General features: G+C 41.8%; 1 protein-coding gene across 2 annotated transcripts in view; it reads right to left on the bottom strand.

Moving 5' to 3' along the window:
* Positions 1-17,323, bottom strand: part of nucks1a (nuclear casein kinase and cyclin-dependent kinase substrate 1a) — a 49,606-nt gene extending 32,283 nt beyond the window's left edge. Inside the window, exons 1-4 of one of the 2 annotated variants that reach the window (XM_059950108.1) lie at positions 16,921-17,323; positions 14,426-14,469; positions 1,107-1,212; positions 525-607 (exon numbers count right to left, since the gene is read on the bottom strand). In XM_059950108.1, the coding sequence (XP_059806091.1) occupies positions 525-607; positions 1,107-1,212; positions 14,426-14,469; positions 16,921-16,937 (250 nt within the window). In that variant the 5' untranslated portion in view covers positions 16,938-17,323. The remainder of the gene's footprint in view (positions 1-524; positions 608-1,106; positions 1,213-14,425; positions 14,470-16,920) is intronic. The other variant, XM_059950107.1, reaches the window with a different exon arrangement.
* Between the last annotated feature and the right edge of the window lie 4,643 nt (positions 17,324-21,966).

Below are 21,966 nucleotides of genomic sequence, written 5' to 3'. Positions count from 1 at the left end.
CTAGTTACACTGAAGATATTAACACAGCAGCAAGTAGCCACAAGTCTCAGATGTACTTGAAATTCAAGCATGGCAAGCCATGAAAGTTCAGATCTCTCAAACTACAAGGAGTCAGCTTGTGTGAGCTTGCTCCTTTTTTTGAAAGTTTGCTCCACTCTGCTAAACGTCTATTAATAACTCACGTTGGTCCAGAATTCTGGCAAATCAGGAAAGTGCTCATTTACAGGTGCCACATATAAAAGCCTTATATAAGGCTTTTAACTTAAAAGGATTAAGCTAAGTATGATACATTGCGTAAGTTCAACCGGTTGGCAAGACATTAGTGTATTAAAAGATTTATTCTCCCTCCAAGGGTCCCGTCACCAGGTGGTCATATTAATCATAGCAACAAGGAGGAATATTTGCCTCCAGGAATAATCAAAGCCTAGAAATGCAGAGCTATGAGACAGACAACTACACTTACATTAGGTTGTTTCCTTCGGTCTGACCTTTAACCTGTACCATACAGTTTAATGTAAACCCACCAGGTGAATGGGATGTCTCCTTCTTGGACAATGCAATGGCAGCCTTCAGGTCCTTCTCATAAAGCTTGTCGTCTGATTCCTCGCTGTCAAATAAATAAGAACATGTGCCAATACAAAAACTTGTGTCGTTACACTCCACAAAAATATAAATAGCCACAACTTATTCCAACTTTGACAATGGTACACTACATCAAAGAAGCAAGTCTTCAGCTGTAGTAACAAATCTATGCTGAATGAAGTTTTAAATTGTCAATGTCCAATTGCTGCTTGCTCATTAAATCCACCTATGCAACTTGGGTGGTCTCTTTTGTTGCAACTGAAGGAAAGAAAGAGCTCACAGTGATCAACCCATCCAAGATACTATTCCTGTCACTTTGAATGCAAACTTATTCCTCAAAGAAACAGCTTGTTTATCAGCATTTCTGTTTTTCTATACACCGAATGAGTTGAAGTTTGAAATCAAAAATAGTTTTAAACACCCAAACCAACTCACAGAAAGCAAAGCTTCAGAAATGTATTCACTTAAAAGATAGACTTTTAAAACAAGAACATGAAAAATGAAGGGAATCTGATAAAAGCTACCTTTCATCCCGTGCATTTTTTGCAGACTTTCTTTTGTTTTTTCCTTCCCTGGGGGATGCTCGTGCTCTTTTAGCCGGAGGGGGCGAATCTCTTCCATAGGCTTCATCTGCAAGCAGAGATCCTGTTTAATATTCTGAATTTTTCCAATATCCCAAAATCAGTACAAAGAGGGTAGTACCAAAAAGTGTGGTTGAGGTGGGTACAATCACAACACTTAAATGGACATTTTTTGGATTGGAAAGCTTGAAAGAGAAATGAGCTGAATGGGACTAGCTCAGGCAGCCTCCCTGGATAGCACGTGTTGGCTGAGATGCTTGCGATACATAGCCATTCTGAGGGGAACAGAGACAACATCCAAAAAGCAAATGTGCTTTAGTTCCATTAGTTCCTAGTAAAGTACAAGCATGCCACAGAAGGAAGAAAACATGGGAAAGATAACATGAATGTAAGAAAAAACTCGCAGAATGGAAATTTATCCAGACTGCAACAACAAATTGCCAGCACGTCCTTTTTATGTTGCATTTTTACGTTACTTTGTCATAATTGCCTGCAGTACCAGATTTTTGGTATATTTAATGTGTCCAATGATGCATGGAGATGGAAACTATTACCATAATGAATGTAGTCACTTGGTGTTAGACAATTTACATCCAATTTCAGAAACACAAAAGTAAACTGAAAGAAAATGTCTTGAAATGATGATAATCTAATTTCACACAGTAAGTGGCATAGATTAATGGAACCACTGCCTTAACTCCAGCGAGCCAAGCTCAATTCTCACGTGCTGCTTGCATGGAACTTCCATGTTTTTCCTGTGATCACGTTGAGTTCTTCTGAATCTTCCTGTTGCCCTTCACATTCCAAAGACATGTAGCCTGGTTAGTCAGCTAGCCATGCTAAAATTGCCCATTGTGCCATAGGTGAATGGTATAACTCCCAGGAGAGGTGGGGGGCAGTGAAGCAGGGAAGATACCATGGAGTAATTATAGGATTAATGTAATTATGGTACATAATGGTCAGAAGACTCAGTGAGTCAAAGGGCCTGTTTCAAAGTCATGCGTCTATATGAAGTGTAGAATGAAATGAGTGCTCACTCTGAAGAGTTGCAATCATTTGCCAAACCAATTTACAACAGGAACACGTGAAGGCAAAACAGGACTGCAAACAATACTGATTAAGTTGAGCCACAATTTAGTAAAATCCAAAGATGCCTTTAACATTTGTTTTATGACTGCAAAAACAAAATAGACTTGTACCTAACTGCTGAAACCCAAGATACCTACTGTCAATGAAGTGATCACTGTTACAATATTGGAAACTGCTGTCCACTTTTGTTTGGAAGTCTGAACCAGTGATTATATCCCAATGACCCACACCTGCTACTCTGAAGACATTGCATTTAATTGGAATTGGGGTTCACAAGGCACCAAAGCTCCTTGTACTCCTAATAAGTAAATGCACAATATGCAAAGGATAATTAAACACTGGCAAAGAGCCAAACCAGAATCGCATGTCACAAACACAAATAAAACTTATTTCTATGCACTTTCAATGAAGTGGCTGCAGTGAAGCAGCATCAAAGAATCTTAGGTATATTTTATCTCCTTGCCCAGTTTTGAGGTCAAGGATTGCCCAACAGTGCAATGCTGTTGAGATTACTTAGCTTAATAAAAATCAGGGACTGAAACCAAGAACCATCTGATGTGTGTAATCAAAGGAATAAAAGACACCAGTCTTGATTTTTTTTGCAGTGACATATTTTAAGATTGTTTAGTATCATTTCCAGTACTCAAGAGTAAAGGGGAATGAAATATTTGTTACCCCAGGTCCGCTGCAGTGCAAAAAAAACTCAAGATGGCTGATTGTATGTCCATAACTTGACACTAGGCATAGAAGTGTCTGTATATCAAAAACATGTTGGTGATGGATCTCAAAAGAGTTTATTGAATGCCTACGAGATGGCTTTTTTAGAGCAGTTTGTCATTGAATCTACTAGGGGATCAGCTATACTAGATTGGGTGTTACGTAATGAACAGGAGGTGATTAGGGAGCTTAAAGTAGAAGAACCCTTAGGAGGCAATGATTACAATATGACTGAGTCCAACTTGAAACCTGATAGGGAGAAAGTCTGACACAGCAGCAAAATTGGAAGGCAATGGCTTTAGTTTCTGGGAAAAACATGGAAGGTGAAGGATAGATGTTTTCAATAATGAAGAAATACTCAAATGGGAAAATAGTACAACAGTGGCTGACAACGGAAGCCAAAGCTAATGCGAAAGCATATAACAAAGGAAAAATTTAGTGGGAAGATAAGAGGATGGAGAAGTTTTTGAAAACCTAGAGAGCAACTAAAATCATTAGGAGGGAAAAGATTAAATATGAAAGCCAACAAACAATATCAAAGTGGATAGTAAAAGATTTATAAGTATGTAAAAAAAAAAGAGAAATGAGAGTGGATATAGGACTGCTAGAAAATGAGGCTGGAAAAATAATAACGGGGTCAAGGAGATCGCAGATTAACTAAATGAGTATTTTGCATCAGTCTTCACTTTGGAAGAAACTAGCAGTGTGACAGATGTTGAAAGGTGTGAGGGAAAAGAAGTGAATGCAGTTACTATTACAAGGGAGAAGGTGCTCAAAAAGCTGAAAGACCTAAGGGTACACAAGTCAGCTGGGCCAGATGAACTGCACTCAAGGGTTCTGGAAGAGATTGTGGAGGCATTAGTAATGATCTTTCAAAAATCACTGGACTCTGGCATGGTGCCAGGGGACTGGAAAATTGCAAATATCACTCCACTCTAAGGAAGGCAGCAGAAAGGAAATTATAGACCAGTTAGCCTGACCTCAGTGGTTGGGAAGAAGTTGGAGTCAACTGTTAAGGATGAGGTTATGGAGTACTTTGTGGCACAGGACAAGATAGGACAAAGTCAGCATTGTTTCCTTAAAGGAAAATCTTGCCTGACGAACCTGCTAGAATTCCTTGAGGAGATTGCAAGTAGGATAGATAAAGGGGATACAGTGGATGTTGTACATTTAGACTTTCAGAAGGCTTTGACAAAGTACTGTATATACAGGAGGCTGCTTACCAAGTTAAGAGCCCATGGTGTTATCAGAAAGTCACCATCATGGTTAGACATTGGCTGCTTGGTAGGAGGCAGCGAGTGGGAATAAAAGGCTGCCAGTGAATAGTAGTGTTCCGCAGGGGTCAGTGATGGGACCACGTCCTTTTATGCTGCTTATCAATGAGTTAGATGATGGAATAGATGGGGCTCTGTTGCCAAGTTTGTAGATGATACAAAGATTGCTGGAGGGGCATTTAGTGTTGAAGAACTAGGTAGGCTGCAGAAGGACTTAAGACAGATTAGGAGAATGGGCAAGAATGTGTCAATTGAAATACAATGTTGGAAAATGCATGGCCATGCAATTTAGAAATAAATGTGTAGACTATTTTCTAAATGGGGAGAAAATTCAAAAATTTCAGATACAAAGGAACTTGGAAATCCTTATGCAGAACACCCTAAAGGTTAACTTGCAGGTTGAGTCAGTGGTGAAGAAGGCAAATGCAATGTTAGCATTCATTTCAAGAGGTCTTGAATACAAGAGCAGGGATGTGATACTGAGGCTTTATAAGGCACTGATGAGGTCTCACCATGAGTACTCTGAACAGTTTTGGGCTCCTTATCTAAAAGATGTGCTGGCATTAGAGAGTGTTCAGAGGAGGTTCAAAAGGATGATTAATATGAGGAATGTTTGATGGCTCTGTGTCTGTACTCGCTAGAATTTTGAAGGATGGGGGGAGGGGTGGGAGGGTATCTCATTGAAACTTCCATATGTTAAAAAGCCTAGACAGAGTAGATGTGGAAAGGATGTTTCCCATGGTGGGGAGGTCTAGGACAAGATTGCACAGCTTCAGGATAAAGGAGAGTCCATTTAAAACAAAAGATATGCAGAAATTTCTTTAGCCAAAGGGTGTGGAATTTGTTACCACAGGCAGCTATGGAGGCCAGGTCATTGGGTGTATATAAGGCAGAAATTGATAGGTTCCTGATTGGACAAGGCATCAAAGGTTAAGGGGAGAAGACCAGGGAGTAAGGCTGAGGAAGGGAGAGAAAGATCAGCCATGATTGAATGGTGCAAACTCGAGGGGCCAAACAACCCAATTCTGCTCCTTTGTCTAATGGTCTTATAAGTTGACTTACAGGAACTGATAAAATAGTGATGAGGGGTGTGAAGGAGTCAATAAGGGTGGAGGTGTTGATCAGTCTGACTGCTTGGGAAAGAAACTCAACGTTATTTCTATCGACATTTATTTGTTAAATTGGCGTAAATATGACATAAATTTTGTTCACACGCAGTAAAAAGAACCAAAACCAGGAGCTCCCTTTCCAAAGTAGATCGGACATCAAAATAATGAAGGGCATGAGGTTTTTGTACCTACCCACTTCATTGCAAAACAATATATCTTGGCCAGTGTATTGAAAAACAAGTGATTTTTAGACTCCGAAAACACTACAAACAAGAACATAATGACTGAAGAAACATCCTCACAAGAATAGAATCCTATTAAGTTTAAAAATTCTGTATTTTACTCTTTTCCTCGATATAAGCATGGCTACATTGTTAGGAGTGTTCTTTTCTCGGATGAAACATTAACTACCTGTTTTGGAAAATGATAAATCTAACCGAAGGTACTTTTTATTGAAAAACAGAGTGACTGCTATTCTGGAGACATTCCTACACATCAAGTGAATCTTTTTCTAAAATCTAATTTTCTGTTTTCTAATTTGCTTTCTGTCATGATTTCATATTGAATAATCTAACTTGCACTTTGTTTAAATTGTGTACTTCAGTGAGAATCTTCAAATAAGATTACTGACGCAGATCTAGATGCATGTACATCAATCATGTTAAAGTAGGAATAAAATTGGTCAATATGCCCAATCTGATGTTTAAAAGAACAATGACAAGAACTATAGATTAGAACCACAATTCATTTTATATAAATAACCCAGCTAGTAAACTATCAAACTAGTTAAGTGCTGAGAGTCACTTATCTAATACAGACACTACTTCACTTGTGTTATCCTAAAAACAACTGGTCATTTCACTCTTTTATCTGCTGTGCTAGAAATCCCAAAGAATCTCAGGACTACAAGAGCAATGAAATGAAGCAATCATGTTCACTTTTAGCTAAGCAGACTGTCTAAAATTAATCTGAGTCTCTGAATTCAAAGCACAAATAACATTGATTTCCAAGATCATGTCAGTGATTATCATGGTGCTACTATCCTTGCTGATAAGACAATAAAGAGTTAAAAGTCCATAGGATCTGGTCTGACAACTTCATAGTATAGTTCAAGACTGATAAGCTTTCACTTGATCTTTTTCAAAAGAATTATTACAACTACCTGCTGGATGTGTAACTGCAAAACCCATTGCACTATTCAGAGATGAGCAGAACAGATACGGCTTGACAATGATTAAACAGTTGATCACCATGAAAACTGAAGTCTCAAACTTTTATGTGGTTGATTGCTGCTGCCAAATCCAATGCGTGCTGAGGCAGGTGGTGTGTGAACGGTAGTTTCACAGCAGATGGGATTCTGTTTACAGCGGCTTAGTTTCCACATTTACTTCAATGGAGAACAGTGCAAAAGAAAGATGCAATTTTTAAAAGAATTTACTTTATTTTAAATTACTTACTACACTTGTATTTTATATTGTTACATTTTGATATTTTAAAAATTGCACTAAAAATCCTGACATAGTCAAGCATTCAAGGTGTTCCGTAGTTCATTCAGCGTGGGGTTTGGTTTAATTGATCATCAAAACACGTCTGTGGGATTTAAGATCGAAAGACCCAACAACCAAAGCAAGTTTCCATTATGAATTGTTGCCAAGGGAACGACACAAAACTAGACCACTTTAACAGGAAGATGGACAACAACGTCCATCAAAGTCAATGTGTTGCATTTGGGACCCAGGTGTGTAAAAATTAAGATGTTGCCTTATTATAACAGATAATTCCAGCTATCCAGGATACAGGAAAGTAAGCCTATGATCACTTACATAGAGATTTAACCTGAACTCCTAAGATTATTGGACTGCATTAATTGTTCAAGAAAAGAAAAATATTGTGGACTTGTTTCCAAACAAAACAAAATCTGCAAATGCTGGAAATCCAAGGAACACACACACAAAGTGCTGAAGGAACTCAGCAGGCCAGGCAGCATCTATGGAAAAGAGTACAGTCTCATCCTGAAACGCAGACTGTACTCTTTTCCATAGATGCTGCCTGGCCTGTTGAGTTCCTCCAGCATTTTGTGTGTGTTGCTTAGTTTTGTTTGTTTTTTTTTAAACCCACAAAAACTACTTGGTTATCAGATCTAATAGGCTTTAAATTGAACTCAAAAATATTAGATGCATGTACGCAATTTTATCTTTTAAATTTCTCTGGGCAATCTTGATAGGAGTCCTTTAAGTATAATCTAACAAATTTCCATCCAGGCCTTTGTACATAAACTGAAGTAATACCACTCAATGAAGGACAATCTCCAATATTTTGTTATTTGTTGCAAGGAAACACCCTGAATTACAGCTTAACAGCATGGTGGTTAGCACAGCGCTTTACAGTGCCAACTGTAAGACTGAGATTCAATTCCTGCCGCTGTCCATAAGGAGCTTGTATGTTCTCCCCACGCACCCTCGTGGGTTTCTTCCTACATTCCAAAGACATACAGTTTAAGGTTTGTGAGTTGTGGAGATGCCATGTTGGTGCTGGAAACACAGCGACACTTGTGGGCTGCTCAGCACAATCTGATTTAATATAAATGACATTCTCCCACACATTTTGATGTACATTTGACAAATAAAGCTAACCTAATCTATTTGGGCTTGGAGGAGGCAGAGAAAAAGCCTGTGGGCAAAGGGAGACAGAATCATGTGTAGTCATGATTCCCCTGCCACTCCCACCTGGTCCACAAAATACCAACTGATCCAAGTTTTTCTGTTTCAGTTCCCATCGCAGCAAACATTGTAACCAATCCCTAATCAAGGATTGCCCATTTTCAAATCTACTGCCATGGACACTTAAAATGACTTGTGTCTCTGCAAACTACCACTCTCAATCTCCTTGAACATGACCCTCAGTCTTATGCAAGCTTCACCCACATTATAACAGCTCCTCCTAGCTCTACCCAGATACTTTTTTATGTTACCCATCCTACATTCACTCACAAGTGAGTTTGCATTTCTTTGCAATACAATAAAAGGAATACTAAAACCATTGTCAAGGATACACAAACACCTTCATCATCAAATCCCCCAGATCTATGACTGCACAACTTCTCACCATTTAAGCACCTCGTGAGCACCTATTTAAAATTCCTCCAAATGGCTAAATGTTCAACTATCAACACCTTAAACTGTGCAACTCCTTCCCCAAACCTTTCTGCTAATTATCATTCGCTTTCAACATTCTTTAAACAGCAAACTACTTTTAGAGAAGCCCAGACTGGCAAGCTTTAAAAAAGTCACTGACATAAGAGATTGCAACGAAACTAATTTAAAACAAATCATGTACAGTAAGAAATGGGTGGCGGGGTGAAGATACATTTCTACCACAGGAAGACTTTCCTTCCTTCTACTAGCCTGCAAATCACCCTTGGGCGAGGTATAGCATCTGGTTAGCCCCATGATCAGGGTCACTTGAAACCATAGAAGGTAGTGGGTGGTCATATGAGCAGCTGATGCATATCACATGTCCTGGTCATGCAATCACTGATGCCAGGCAATCGCTGAAGAGTACAGGTTTCCCTTGCTATCCGAAGGTAGAGCGTTCCTATGAAACTGTTTGTAAGCTGAAATGTCGTAAAATGAATAAGCAATTACCATTAACTTATATGGGAAAAACTTTTGACCATTCCCAGACCCAAGAAATAACCTACCAAATCATACCAAATAACACATAAAACCTAAAGTAACACTAACATATAGTAAAAGCAGGAATAATAAGATAAATATACAGCCTATATAAAGTAGAGATATTGAACGTACGGTGTAGCTTCACTTATCAAAATCGGGAAGACAGTGAGCCAAAATCGATAAAAAAAAATCAACATGTACATGCCTTGCACATACACCCATACGTACGTGCATGCGTTCAAACGTACACACATAACTGCCCACACAAGGCTTCATGGTCATGGTAGTCTTTTTCGGCGTAAACACATGTATAAAGCAAGTGTCTTTTTATCCTAAAAGCGAAAATCCTCTTTGGTTAGTGAAAACAGGTACTAATATAGGTCTTTCATAACAGCGAGCTGTCGTAAAGCAAACATTCAAAAAACGGGGGCCGCTTGTATTGATATTGGCTGGAGACACCTGTATTGTAACGACGTCCAAAAATTTGAGACCATGATCACCCATACAAGACAACACAATGACGATAACAGTATGAAAATACAAAAACCTAGTATTTATTAACAGCCTAGATTTTATTCATACTGCTTTAAAACAAGGTAGCAATGGATCCCTTATTTAAATTGCAGTTGTTTATTCCTTGTGATACCCGTTTCACTGTATAATCTACTAGCAATCACCTTCAGCCAGCATCATCCAGAACTCAGTAGAAATATGTTTTTAAGAAAGCACCTTAAATGTCAGTTGTTTAGAAATTAAATTTCAATTATTAAAACAGTGCAAATTTACATGCTGTCCTATTCTGAACAAACGGAATGTTAACATCTTAAAACTTTTTCCAAAACAACCCATCAAAAGGGATGAACATAAAGAATTTCTGCTTGCTTGCTTTATGGCATATTATCAAACCCCACGCACAAAATCTTGATGCTGTCAACATGTATGTTAATTTTTTTCCTGCAAATTCTTAAGTTGTATAAGACAATAGTGAGGCTTAATATGGAGTACTGTGTGTAGTTTTGGTCACCTCCTTATAGGAAAGATATAAATGAAAGATGCAAATATGGTTGAAAGAGCAGAGAAAATTTACAGGAGTGTTGCCATGTCTGGAGGACCTGTGTTATAAAGAAAGACTGAGTAAGTTAGGACTTTATTCCTTGAGTGTAGAAGATGAGAGCAGATTTAATAAATGTATACAAAATTACAGGTGGTACAGATACAGGTGGGCTCCATTTTTCGAACGTTCACTTTACGACAGCTCGCTGTTACAAAAGACCTACATTAGTACCTTTTTCGCTTTTACGAAAAAGACACCCGCTTTATACGTGTGTTTGCTCCGAGAAAGACTACCATGACTGTGAAGCCTTGTGCAGGCAGTTGTGTGCGCATGTGTGTATGTGACAATTTTTTGTTCCCCAAATCTATTTTGGCTCACTGTCTTCCTGTTTCTGGTACTGTAAATGAAACTACACCGTACATACAATATTTCTACTTTATATAGGCAGTATATTTATTATATCATTCCTGCTTTTACTACATGTTCGTGTCATTTTAGGTTTTATGTGTTATTTGGTAGGTTATGTTTTTGGGTTTGGGAATGCTCAAAGATTTTTCCCATATAAATTAATTGTAATTGCTTCTTCACTTTACATTTCTGCTTACAAACAGTTTCATAGGAACGCTCTACCTTCGGATAGCGGGGGATACCTTAAGTGAAAAAAGCATGCTTATATTTATCCTAAGGTTGGGTGAGGCAACCAGAGGTTAAAGGTTAAGGGTGAAAGTTGAAATGTTTAAGGGGAACATGGGGGAAACTTCTTCACTCAGAGGGTTGTGAGTGTGTGAAGCGAGCTGCCTGCATAAGTGAGTGGTGCATGCAAGCTCAATTTCAGCATTTAAGGTAAGTTTGGATACGTACATGGATGGTAGGGGAATGGAAGGCTATGACCCCAGTGCAGGTCCATGGGAGTAGGCAGTTTAAATGGTTTGGCACTGACTAGTTGGGATGAATGGCCTGCACCTGTGCTGTATTTTCTATGACTCTCCCCTGCACATTAACTAGTAAATAGAGATCTAAAAGGCCGGTTTGTGTATTTACTTCAAATCCATCAGTCAATTTCATAGATCAGGGATCCACCCCCACCCCGCAAAGGACTACATAAAGTGATTCCGCAGAACTCAAATGGGAGAACCAACATCACCTGTAACTACAACCCTCCGTCATACAAAACCCCCCACAATTGTAATACCACCACATATAGGGACAAACAAGAACGGTGTGGTAAAGTTGCAGCTCTATAAAACTGTTTAGAAGATACTTAAGAGTATTGTGCTTAGTTCTGGTCGCCTCATCACTGGGAAGAAGTTGAAAGCTTTAGAGAAGGTGCAGAAGAGATTTACCAGGCAGCTGTTCAGATTGGAACGAATGTCTTCAGTGAGGTACGGCTTTTCTCTTTGGAGTGTAGGAGAACGAAAGGTGACTTGATAGAGGTGCAAAAGGTGGGTGAGGCATGGTTAAAGCAGACAGCCACTTTTATCCCTGGTCAAAAATGTCTAATATGGGACGGGGTGGGCATGTGGAGAGAATAAGTGATTGAAGGAACGTACAAGGGGGAATATCAGAGATTTTTTTTTAAATAGACTGGTAGGTGTGGGGATCAAAGCTGGAGAGGATCATCAATTTTAAATTCCTCAGCATTATCATTTCAGACAATCTACCCCGGGCCTAGCATTCAAGTGCAATTATGAATTAAGCACAGTAGCTCCTCTACTTCCTCAGAGGTTTGAAGATTCAACATGACATCTAAAACTTTGACAAACTACTATAGATGGATGTGTGGTGGACAGTTTATTGACTGATTACATCATAGCCTAACATAGAAAGACCAATACCCTTAAATGGGAAATCCTACAAAAGTAATGGATTCGGTCCAGTTCATCAAGGGTAAAGCCCTCCCCACTATTAGGGAAATCAACGCAGTGCTGTTACAGGATCCATCATCTAGGATCTCCACCATCCAGGCCAAGCTCTCTTTTCACTGCTGCCATCAGGAAGGTGGCACAGGACTCACACCACCAGGTTCAGGAACAGTTATTACCCCTCAACCATCTGGCTCTTGAACCAAAGAGGTAACTTCACTGAATATCACTCACTCCATTACTGAACTATTCCCATAAGCTATGGACTCTCTTTCAAGGACTCCATCTTATGTTCTCAATATTTATTGTTCATTTATTTGTTCTGCCCGTTTTGAAGCAGAAAATGATGTGGCAACGAGGAAGTCCACCACTCCTTCAAATTACCAGGTGCTGTGTCTCACAGTGGCCAATTTGAGAAGAACCCTGTGCAGGGTCAACCCACAGAAGGCTGCTGGACCAGACAACATTCCTGGTAGAGTGCTCAGAGGATGTGCAGACCAGCTAGCAGATGTTCTCACTGACATCTTCAACATCTCCCTGAGCAGCATCACCATTCCAACATGCTTCAAGGCTGCCACCATTGTCCCCGTGCTGAGAGACTTCAGTGTCCTGTCTAAATGACTACCATCCCGTTGCACTCACATCCATAGCTCACATCAAGGGGCTCACCATGAGGCAAATCAAGACCTGCTGCCCCCCTCACTGGACCCCCTGCAGTTTGCATACCGTCCCAACCACTCAACAGACAACACCATTGCCATCGCCCTCCACCTGGACAAAAGACACATACGGTCGAATGCTGTTCATAGACTTCAGTTCAACATTCAACACAATCATCCTTCAGAAACTGACTGGAAAGCTGAGCCTACTGGGCCTGAACACCTCCCTCTGCAACTGGATCCTAGACTTCCTGATTGGGAGACCTTAGTCAGTCTGGATCGGGAGCAGCATCTCCAACACCATCACACTGAGCATGGGGGGCCCCCCCAGGGTTGTGTGCTCAGTCCACTGCTGTTCACTCTGCTGAGCCACGACTGTGCTGCAACACACAGCTCGAACCACATCATCAATTTCACCAATGACACGACTGTGGTGGGTCTCATCAGCAAGAACGACGAGTCAGCTTACAGAGAGGAGGTGCAGCGGCTAATGGACTGGTGCAGGACCAACAACATGTCTCTGAATGTGAACAAAAGAAATGGTTGTTGACTTCAGGAGGGCACAGAGCGACCACTCCCCACTGAACATCAACAGCTCCTCGGTAGAGATCGTTAAGAGCACCAAATTTCTTGGTTTTCACCTGGTGGAGAATCTCACCTGGTCCCTCAACACCAGCTCCATAGCAAAGGAAGCCCAGCAGCGTCTCTACTTTCTGCGAAGGCTGAAGAAAGTCCATCTCCCACCCCCCATCCTCATCACATTCTATAGGGGTTGTATTGAGAGTACCCTGAGCAGCTGCATCACTGCCTGGTTCGGAAATCGCACCATCTCGGATTGCAAGACCGTGCAGCAGATAGTGAGGTCAGCTGGGGAGATCATCGGGGTCTCTCTTCCCGCCATTACGGACATTTACACTACACGCTGCATCCACAAAGCAAACAGCATTATGAAGGACCCCACGCACCCCTCATACAATCTCTTCCCCCTCTTGCCATCTGGGAAAAGGCACCAAAGCATTCGGGCTCTCACGACCAGACTATGTAACAATTTCTTCCCCCAAGCTATCAGACTCCTCAATACCCAGAGCCTGGACTGACACTTTACAGCCCCATTGGCTTGTTTATTATTTATTGTAATGCTTGCACTGTTTTGTGCACTTTATGTAGTCCTGGGTAGGTCTGTAGTCTAGTGTAGTTCTTTTTCTGTGTTGTTTTTTTTATGTAGCTCAGTCTAGTTTTTGTACTGTGTCATGTAACGCCATGGTGCTGAAAAATTGCTGTCTCATTTTTACTATGTACTGTACCAGCAGTTATGGTCGAAATGACAATAAAAAGTGACTTGACTATTGTATTTGCAGTTTCTTGTATTTTGCACATTGCTTGTTTGTCTGTCCTGTTGGGTAGTCTCTCATTGATTCCATTATGTTTCTTGGATTTAATGTGCGTGTCCACAAGAAAACAAAACTCAGTGTTGTATACAATAACATACCTACTCTGATAATAAATCTACCTTGAATTTGATCTATATGAAAGGAAACAAAGCCTAAAATTGGACATTGTTGGCAGAATGTAACTTGTCAGCTTTACACCAATGCCTTGTACTTGATCAAACTTCTGGCATAATGACTTGACGTTGCTCAGCATCAAATTTCATTTGTTAATCACTAAAACATCGTGGGATGTTTGTGATGTTAAATGTGACGTTACGAGTGCAATTTCCAGTTGAGCTGATGACAATGAGTTAGAATATTTAAGAAATCAGTGGTGAAGTACGCAAGGCAAGCTACTTAAAATTACCTGTATTTCATGCACAGTACATACCATCAGAGTCTTCAAACTGGGAGTAGTCAATGACCTTCCTATTCCTGAGAAACAGATAAATTAGTTACTACAAATCCACTTCTACTAAAATAGCTTTAATCACAGAGAAATTTAAAGATTGCCATTGGACTTTTGAAACATTGTACAGCTTACATACAAGGAGTTTTAAAAAAGACAGCCTGCTACAAGCATTGAGTTTTAGACTATAATACTTCTCAGCTTTTCCTGGCAACGATAGTAGGGGTGGGTGAGAGTGAAAAAGGAGGATCGGATAGGTAGAGAAGACGCAGAGTAAACAAAATGGAAACTGCTGCTAGTTAAAATAAAACTCCTTCTGTCAACAGTTCTATTTGCCATGTTACACTACATGGCAAAAGATATCCTGCCAAAATTAAAATGTTACTGCCAAACTATTGAAGTAACATTAATAGCCTGTTGATACCTCAAAATAAACCATGTCCACTGTACTTGGCCCCTTCAACTGAAAACTAAAGAGCATTGAAATTATGACTGTGAGCCCTATTGATTCTCCTCCCAAGCATACGATCTGAAAACTTCCAAACAATTCAATACCAAAAGAAAGCTGCAAATACAAATTTCATCTGCTTTAATTGACAAAATTCCTCCACAGTCAGTTCCAGGAAGTTTATTAATTGCAGTAATATAAGTCCCATTACTTGGCTTCTAAATTTATTTAGTTCACAAAAGATTCAGAAAAGTTTCTGGAATGCAGACTCAGCAGGAACCCATTCACTCCTCCAACTTCCTACAAATCATGTCTTTTACAGGACAGGATTCAAAATGGAGATGTAGACGCAGACTCTGCTAAACACATCCTGCAAAGAGAAACACACCCTAGGTGCAAATTTAAAGTGACTCTTGCTGAAACTGTATTTAAGCCACTTGCAGACCATGCTGAAGCAATCATAATTTGCATCACAGGAAACTGGAAGGAAAAGTCCAAACAGTGGTTACCATAGATTATGCATCAAGGAAAAACTAGATTTAACAGTGTCAGATAATTTAGATTAAGTTGAACTGTTAACAGTGCCTTCAAAGTGAATACGCAACTCACTCTCACAAGTAAAGCTGGGACAGATGGGGGGCTACAAATTAAAAGTCACGTTAATTGCGCTCTGGAACAGACAATCCATGGAAAGGCAGTGCATGGGCATGTGAAGGGGCCGCAGCGGGGGTGAGGGGGAGGCAGCAGGGAGGGGTCAAGAACAGGGAAATAAGGAAGAGAGGCAAGCCAGGTGGGGAAGTAAAGGATGGGGGGGGGGGGGGGGGGAAGAATGCCAAATGGTGGTGGAAGGGCTCTATGGATTGAGTGTGGAGGCAACAGGGAGAACAGGTTCATGATGAAGAGGGTGGGATACTAGGGAGGTGGGTGGTGCCACACGAGAGGACAGAGAGAGGTGCATAGGGATTGTCAATGGGAGAAAGGGCAAGGGCTGGTTTAGGGTGACCTGGGGAGCAAGGTGAGTGGAGGGGGGCAAAGGTGAGTACAGAGGATGCAAGGTGTGGGGGTGAATGAGTACATATGGTAGGAGCAAAAGTAGTGTAGGGGAGGAGTGCTAGTGCTGAAGAATAGTGCAGAATAGAGATACAGTAAGTAGTGGCTCAGGTGATAGGGCGTGCAATAGAGGGGGTGGGTGGAGAATAGCTCAAGAGACAAGTTGCAAGGAGACAGGGTGCAGGTGGTGGGGATGGAGGATCGCGGAAGTACAGATAGTGGGGAGTGGGAGATCAGCGGGTGGGGGGGGCCTGGAAGAGCTAACTTTGCAGAGAAGGTGTGGGTGCCAGAGGCAGGCTTCAGATCTACAGGTGTAGTCATTGGCTGGGAAGTGCACAAGAGATGTGGAAGATGGGGTGTTGGGTGTGGAAATAGAGTGCTGTTTGCAGGGTATAGGGTATACAGGAAGATGTGAAGGCAGCTAAGGGTGAAGTGTACAGAAAGGCATGAGAGGAGCTAGTGGTGGTGGAAGAAGTTGGGGGCAGGGATGATTTGGAGGTGTGAGAGGTTCTGGGTGTTGGGGAGAGGGGCTGGGAATTGCAATAGGCAGTTGGTGGGAGCAGAGGAGGGACATGGGGAGTGGTGGGGTACAGGAGGTACTAGTTGTGAGGAAAGATCGGGGTGGAATGCAAAGTGGGCGTGTACGTTGTGCAGAAGGTAGGTAGGGTGCAAGGAGTGGGAGATTAAGGGAGTATAGGTTGGGGTGGAATGCAGCTGGCGGTGTAGAATGTGCAAGAGGAGAATGTTTGATCGTTATATGTGGTGTCGTTGGGAGCAAGGAGTGGAAGATTGAAGGAATAGGGGTGCAGGTGGGTGGTAGGTGCATGAGGAAGAGGTACAGGAGGAGTTGGATTGTGGAGAAATGCAGGGCAGGGGTGCAGGCTGTACAAGAGGAGGGGGTGTGAAAGGAAAGGATCCCGCCACACGAGGTCGGGCCGCCGCCGCCTCTGCAGACAAACTCAACGCGCAGCAAACCGACCTGACAGGCCTCGACATCTCTCTTCGGCGGCGGTGGGGCTTTCGGAGAACGACACCAGAGTCTGACGAGCCCCTCCGTTTTCCTGGCTGGTTATTTTACCCTCCCCCCCCCCGTCAGAATAAAATCCCCCTAAAACACGTAGGCCTCAGGCTCCGACACACGCAAACGGTCGGGAAAAAACGACCAACTCCGCGTTTTGTCTGAGATAATCTTCTGGTAGGAACAAAACAAATAGTTCTGGAAGGGGGATAAAAATCCGCGGTGGGCGTGGCAATTCCGATGATGCCTCTTTTAAAACAAAAAATGGGTAAATTGGACAGAACCCCCTTAAAAGTGGGAACGGGCACGGGAGATAAAAGAGCCAAATATTTCCAGGGCAACCTACCCTGCTGGCCCACTAGCGCCCGCCCACCTCAGCGCAGTTCTACACTTTAATTGGACGACCTACAGAAGCTCGCCTGTGATTGGTGCGTTTGAAAAACAACCGGGACACCGATGAGCGGACGTCTCCGTCCGTCAAGTCGGTCAGCACGTTAGGTTGCAGCTCGGCCTGGCACAGTCGGAGGGGGCGGGGTGAGCGACTTGCCCGCCGCGTTTCTCACCTGCAGATTCGTCGCGCTGTCGTCGTCGCCGCCCGTTAGCGGAGATACGGATATCGGGGGAAGGAACGGCAAGCATCACGTCAAACGTTTAACCTACTTCTCCCGTCTATTCCGACCAAAGGACAAAACCGGCACTAGAATCGCTGCACGGCGGAAATTTGCGGTTTCGCAACGACACATTCGCCATACGGATTTAATACAATGGCTTTTATTAAATACCCAAAGTACTCGCCAGTGACCTCGTTACCCTTGGGTGCTCACCTCAGGCAAGATTAAATTAATTTTGCAACCCATCCTGGTCCGAGGGGTGTCACGAGAATTTGGCGGCAAAACCCTGCACCATCTTGGTGCAAAGTCCGGGAAGGCGCCTTGAAATTTAAAGTGTCCGTACCTCCACTCCGACCTTGCAATTATCGCAGCAAACAAAGTACGATATATGCCACGTGGTGTTCAGCTATGCATGGATGGTGGTGCAGCAGTCACTGAAGTCGAATATGCTTTTCTCCTAAAGGGGTTCACTATGCCACTTGCTGACCACCACAGGACTTAATGGAGAAACGCCAATGCGTGACTTTGTTTAATGTATGGGGAGGATGATGCACAGGTAGCCGTCACACAGTCCTTGACTTATCTTGGTCAGGGTCCAGTGGCGTGGAATACAGGATGACTATGCACCTCTTCACTGCCATTGTAATGGTGTCATCTTCTGCCAGCTCCACCTTTGATGTCTTGGTTGACTCTAGCCCCTACCCAGAGCTAAGCACCAGTTGGTTAAACTCCTTACAGCAACACACACTGGATCTCAGTCACACACAAGCCTCTCCCCTGCGGCAAGGTGACGAGTCTTGCATTGTGCATTTCATTGATAATCTTCAAATGATGCATTAAAAGCACAACCATTCCCTCTTTTGCAGATTACTTGATTTGGCCAACTCTTAGAACATTGAACAGTACAGGTCTTTCAGCCCTCAAGGTTATTTACTTGGACTGTCAGCCAAAATCAGGAGTGATTGTGGAGTTACTATAAATATTTGGTGGCTCTCCCTTCTTGTAGGAAAGCTAAAACCTGCCAATGATAGAAATCTGAAATAAAATGGAAAATATTGAGGACACAGTAGGTCATGAATTGGATGGTTAATACCTGGGCAGTTGAGGTTTAAGTAACAGAAAGTGTTTTTTTTTAAATAAGTGCTGGCTCCAAGTTGACTTGCTATTAAAACTCTCATTTTTCAAAACACACCTGGGCTTTGTACTGCTCCTTCAAACTGGTATGAATTTTACCTTCTACTTATGATCTCAAGCATCCCTAAGATCGTGCTGCAATCCATGCCTTCAGCTGCAAGACTTCTCCAGTTGATTCTCCCTATATTTCATTCCTTTGTCACCCCTTCAACCATGAGAACAAGACATTGTTTCTACTGTTCTGTTACATTCTTATGTGGCACAATTCCCAATTCTGTCAATGATTCCCCCAAAGTACATTAGGGTTCTGTTAAAAATACAACTCAAATTTTTAATACTTTCAGCCGTTTTCTGTTCCTGATTTACCACTTCAGCGTGAAAAACCTGAATGGAGGCAGAATAGAGGAATGCCAGAAGTTAAATTTAGTGACCACTTTCAACAGAGTTTGTCATCGAAACATCCGTACCCGGCTAGGAGCCTAAGAAGAGTTTATTCATCATCTACACCACAAAAGCACTGTATCTTTCTTCACTTTCACTTTATATTGTTATGTTGTTTTCATTTTTAAAATTTCTGAACTCCACGCTAAATATTCCATTGGTACAGCATTCTTGGCTGTCACACAAAATAGCGGTTTCTGCAAATACTAGTGCATTTTAATTAAGGTATCAAAATGCATTGTGTTCTAAATTCAGTTTTGTTGTTTCAAAGGAACAGGCTGACACAGTATCAACAGGATACAAGATTCAATTTACAAATCGGATTATCACAATGTAAAATAGCAGACCAGAAATCTCCTTGAGGAATTAATACCTTGTGTGTTCATAAACAGCCTTACCTGCTTTGATAGTAGATAGGGGCACTATCAAACCGTTCAGCAACTTAACCAAGCAGGTTTCAAAAATACACAAGTATGGGCAGAACTTGTCAGTGCACCAAGCAATTGAAAAGTAAGTGTGCTTGAACATTTGATATCTTTTGATTAATAATTGATATCAGCAACAAGCACATAGCTGGGCAGTATATGCAATACGTTTGGCTGAAGCTGCTATTAGGAACCTCACTTGCTATTTTCTTAACCATACATACTCTGTTCTTATCTCATTATATTCCTTTGGGCAGTTAATTAGACCATATCGTGAGTGTACAACTTCCAAGAAGGTATGCCTGGCTACATGAATTTGTATCCAAGTCAAATGTTCTGTGGCCAAAACTTGTACCAGAATGGTCACAGGACTCCAGTGTTTAAGTATTTCCTGGATAGCTGGGTTTGATAACAGAAGAGCATGTTGCCACAGGAAACCAGGGCCCATTTCAGATCAATTCTTGCATCAATGCTTGGTGGGAAACTTTTGAGTAGTCCCTTAGACTGAGGTGGACTTGCTTCCACTCCAGTTCTGTGGTTTGTGAGCTGGCTGAAGTCAATGACAAAATCAGTCTCTTCCCCAGACTTATTTGGGAGTCCTGAAAAGGGTCTCTGCCTGAAACATCACGCTTATTCCTCTCCATAGATACTGCCCAACCAGCTGAATTCCTCCAGCATTTTGTGTTGAGCTCTTCAGTCCACCTGCCACAAAGATCCCAAGGTTGTCAGCACCATCCAAATGCTCCCTCTCCAAATCATTTACCTTGGATCAGGAGTTATTACAGATATAGCATTCACTAGAAGCTCCAAGGCTTCTAGCTTTGAATTCTCTTCTGTCGTTTGCTCATCTCTTCCCACAACAAAACTCAGTATGAAGTTTCTATTTCAGGAATATTGTGTCAAGTATGCCAAAGGCATAGTCTGCCCAACTGGTGTGGCTAGGGTCCGATTTAGCCGGGGGGGGGGGGAATCACTGATATTGGCTTGTTTATCCTTCCAGTGAATTTGGAAGATTTTGTAGAAGTATTGGTAGCATTTTTCTCCAGTGCCTTGAGGCACCTATTGTAGGTAGCCCAAGTCCCATGGGCACATGGGGCAAAGATCAAAGTTCTATGATTTTGCTTGCATACTCAACATATCCATAATAGTAACCATAATAGAATCAATGAAAGACCACACCAACTTGGGCATTCAAGCAGTGAGCAAAAGACAACTATGCAAATACAAGAAAGTAAAAATAATAAAGCAGCAATAAATAGAGAGCATTAGATGAAGTGGCCTTGAAAGTGAGTCCATAGTTTGTGGAAACATTTCAACGGTCGGAGAAGTGAAGTTAAACCCTGCAGATCATTGCTGCACCGCGGACAAGTTACGTGCCAGGTCTGCAGTCACATCTTTCACATATATTTTCTCTCAATTGATCAGAATCTATGTTTGGTCTTGACGTCAATGGTACATTTCATCATTGATGTCTGCCTGGGATAATGGGAAGTAGTCAACATTGTTCACGTTTCTCACAGACATTGTTGGAGAGCAATGTGGCACAATAGAGACAGGTTAGTAAAGGATCTGCATCCTGCAAATGTTGGGAACAAGGCCCATCCTTCACTGAACATTGCTGGCTAAGAGCTAAATGTGAGAGGATGTTTTCTACGTATTGTTGCAGTTCAAATGTACTCAAACTACAATGACTACATAGCAGATCCAAGAAGATCCCCATTAGTTATGTTCCACTCCAGGAGATTTATCAGAGATGAGTGCAACACTGAGGCAAGAAATGTCATGGGAAACCTTGTTTGACACCAGTCTTCAAGATAGGCTGTGTCATAAACCAGTTTGGTTAGTAGAAAGATTAGCTTTTTGATATGTACAGTGAAACATCTAGTGAAAAGCAGAGTTTTGCATCAAATCAAACCAGCAAGGATTGTACTGAGCAATCTGCTTCCAATACCAACATAATATGCTCACAACTCACCGACTCTAACTGTACATCTTTGGAAGAGGAGGAGGAGGAGGAGGAAACTGGAGCACTCTGAGGTCACAGGGACAACATATAAACTCCTTGCAGACAGCAGCAGGAATGGAACCTCGATCTGTGATCTGTGAAAGCAATATGCTAACCCCTTACATTACTGTCCACACCGTGTATCATGGCTTGCATGCCATTGTGGGCAAGGAGGAGATGGTTTCCTTTGGGTAGCATGACAGATTCAGTTTTCATCAAGTTCAAAAGATACCATATTGGTGCTGCTGAGTGTTTTGTTGGTCAACATTTTATATGGCTACATTGCAGACCTTTATACTTGCATCTATGTAAAACCATGTCGTTTGGTCAGTCAAACTACATTGCCAAGGCACCTGCCAACTTCCACCTCTATGAGCAATTATATCTGCTC

This window comes from Hypanus sabinus, chromosome 25 (assembly GCF_030144855.1).
Source record: "Hypanus sabinus isolate sHypSab1 chromosome 25, sHypSab1.hap1, whole genome shotgun sequence".
In the NCBI taxonomy this organism is placed as follows: Eukaryota; Metazoa; Chordata; class Chondrichthyes; order Myliobatiformes; family Dasyatidae; genus Hypanus; species Hypanus sabinus.
Note: the sequence above shows the minus strand (reverse complement) of the source record. Positions and strands in the feature narration are given on the sequence as shown.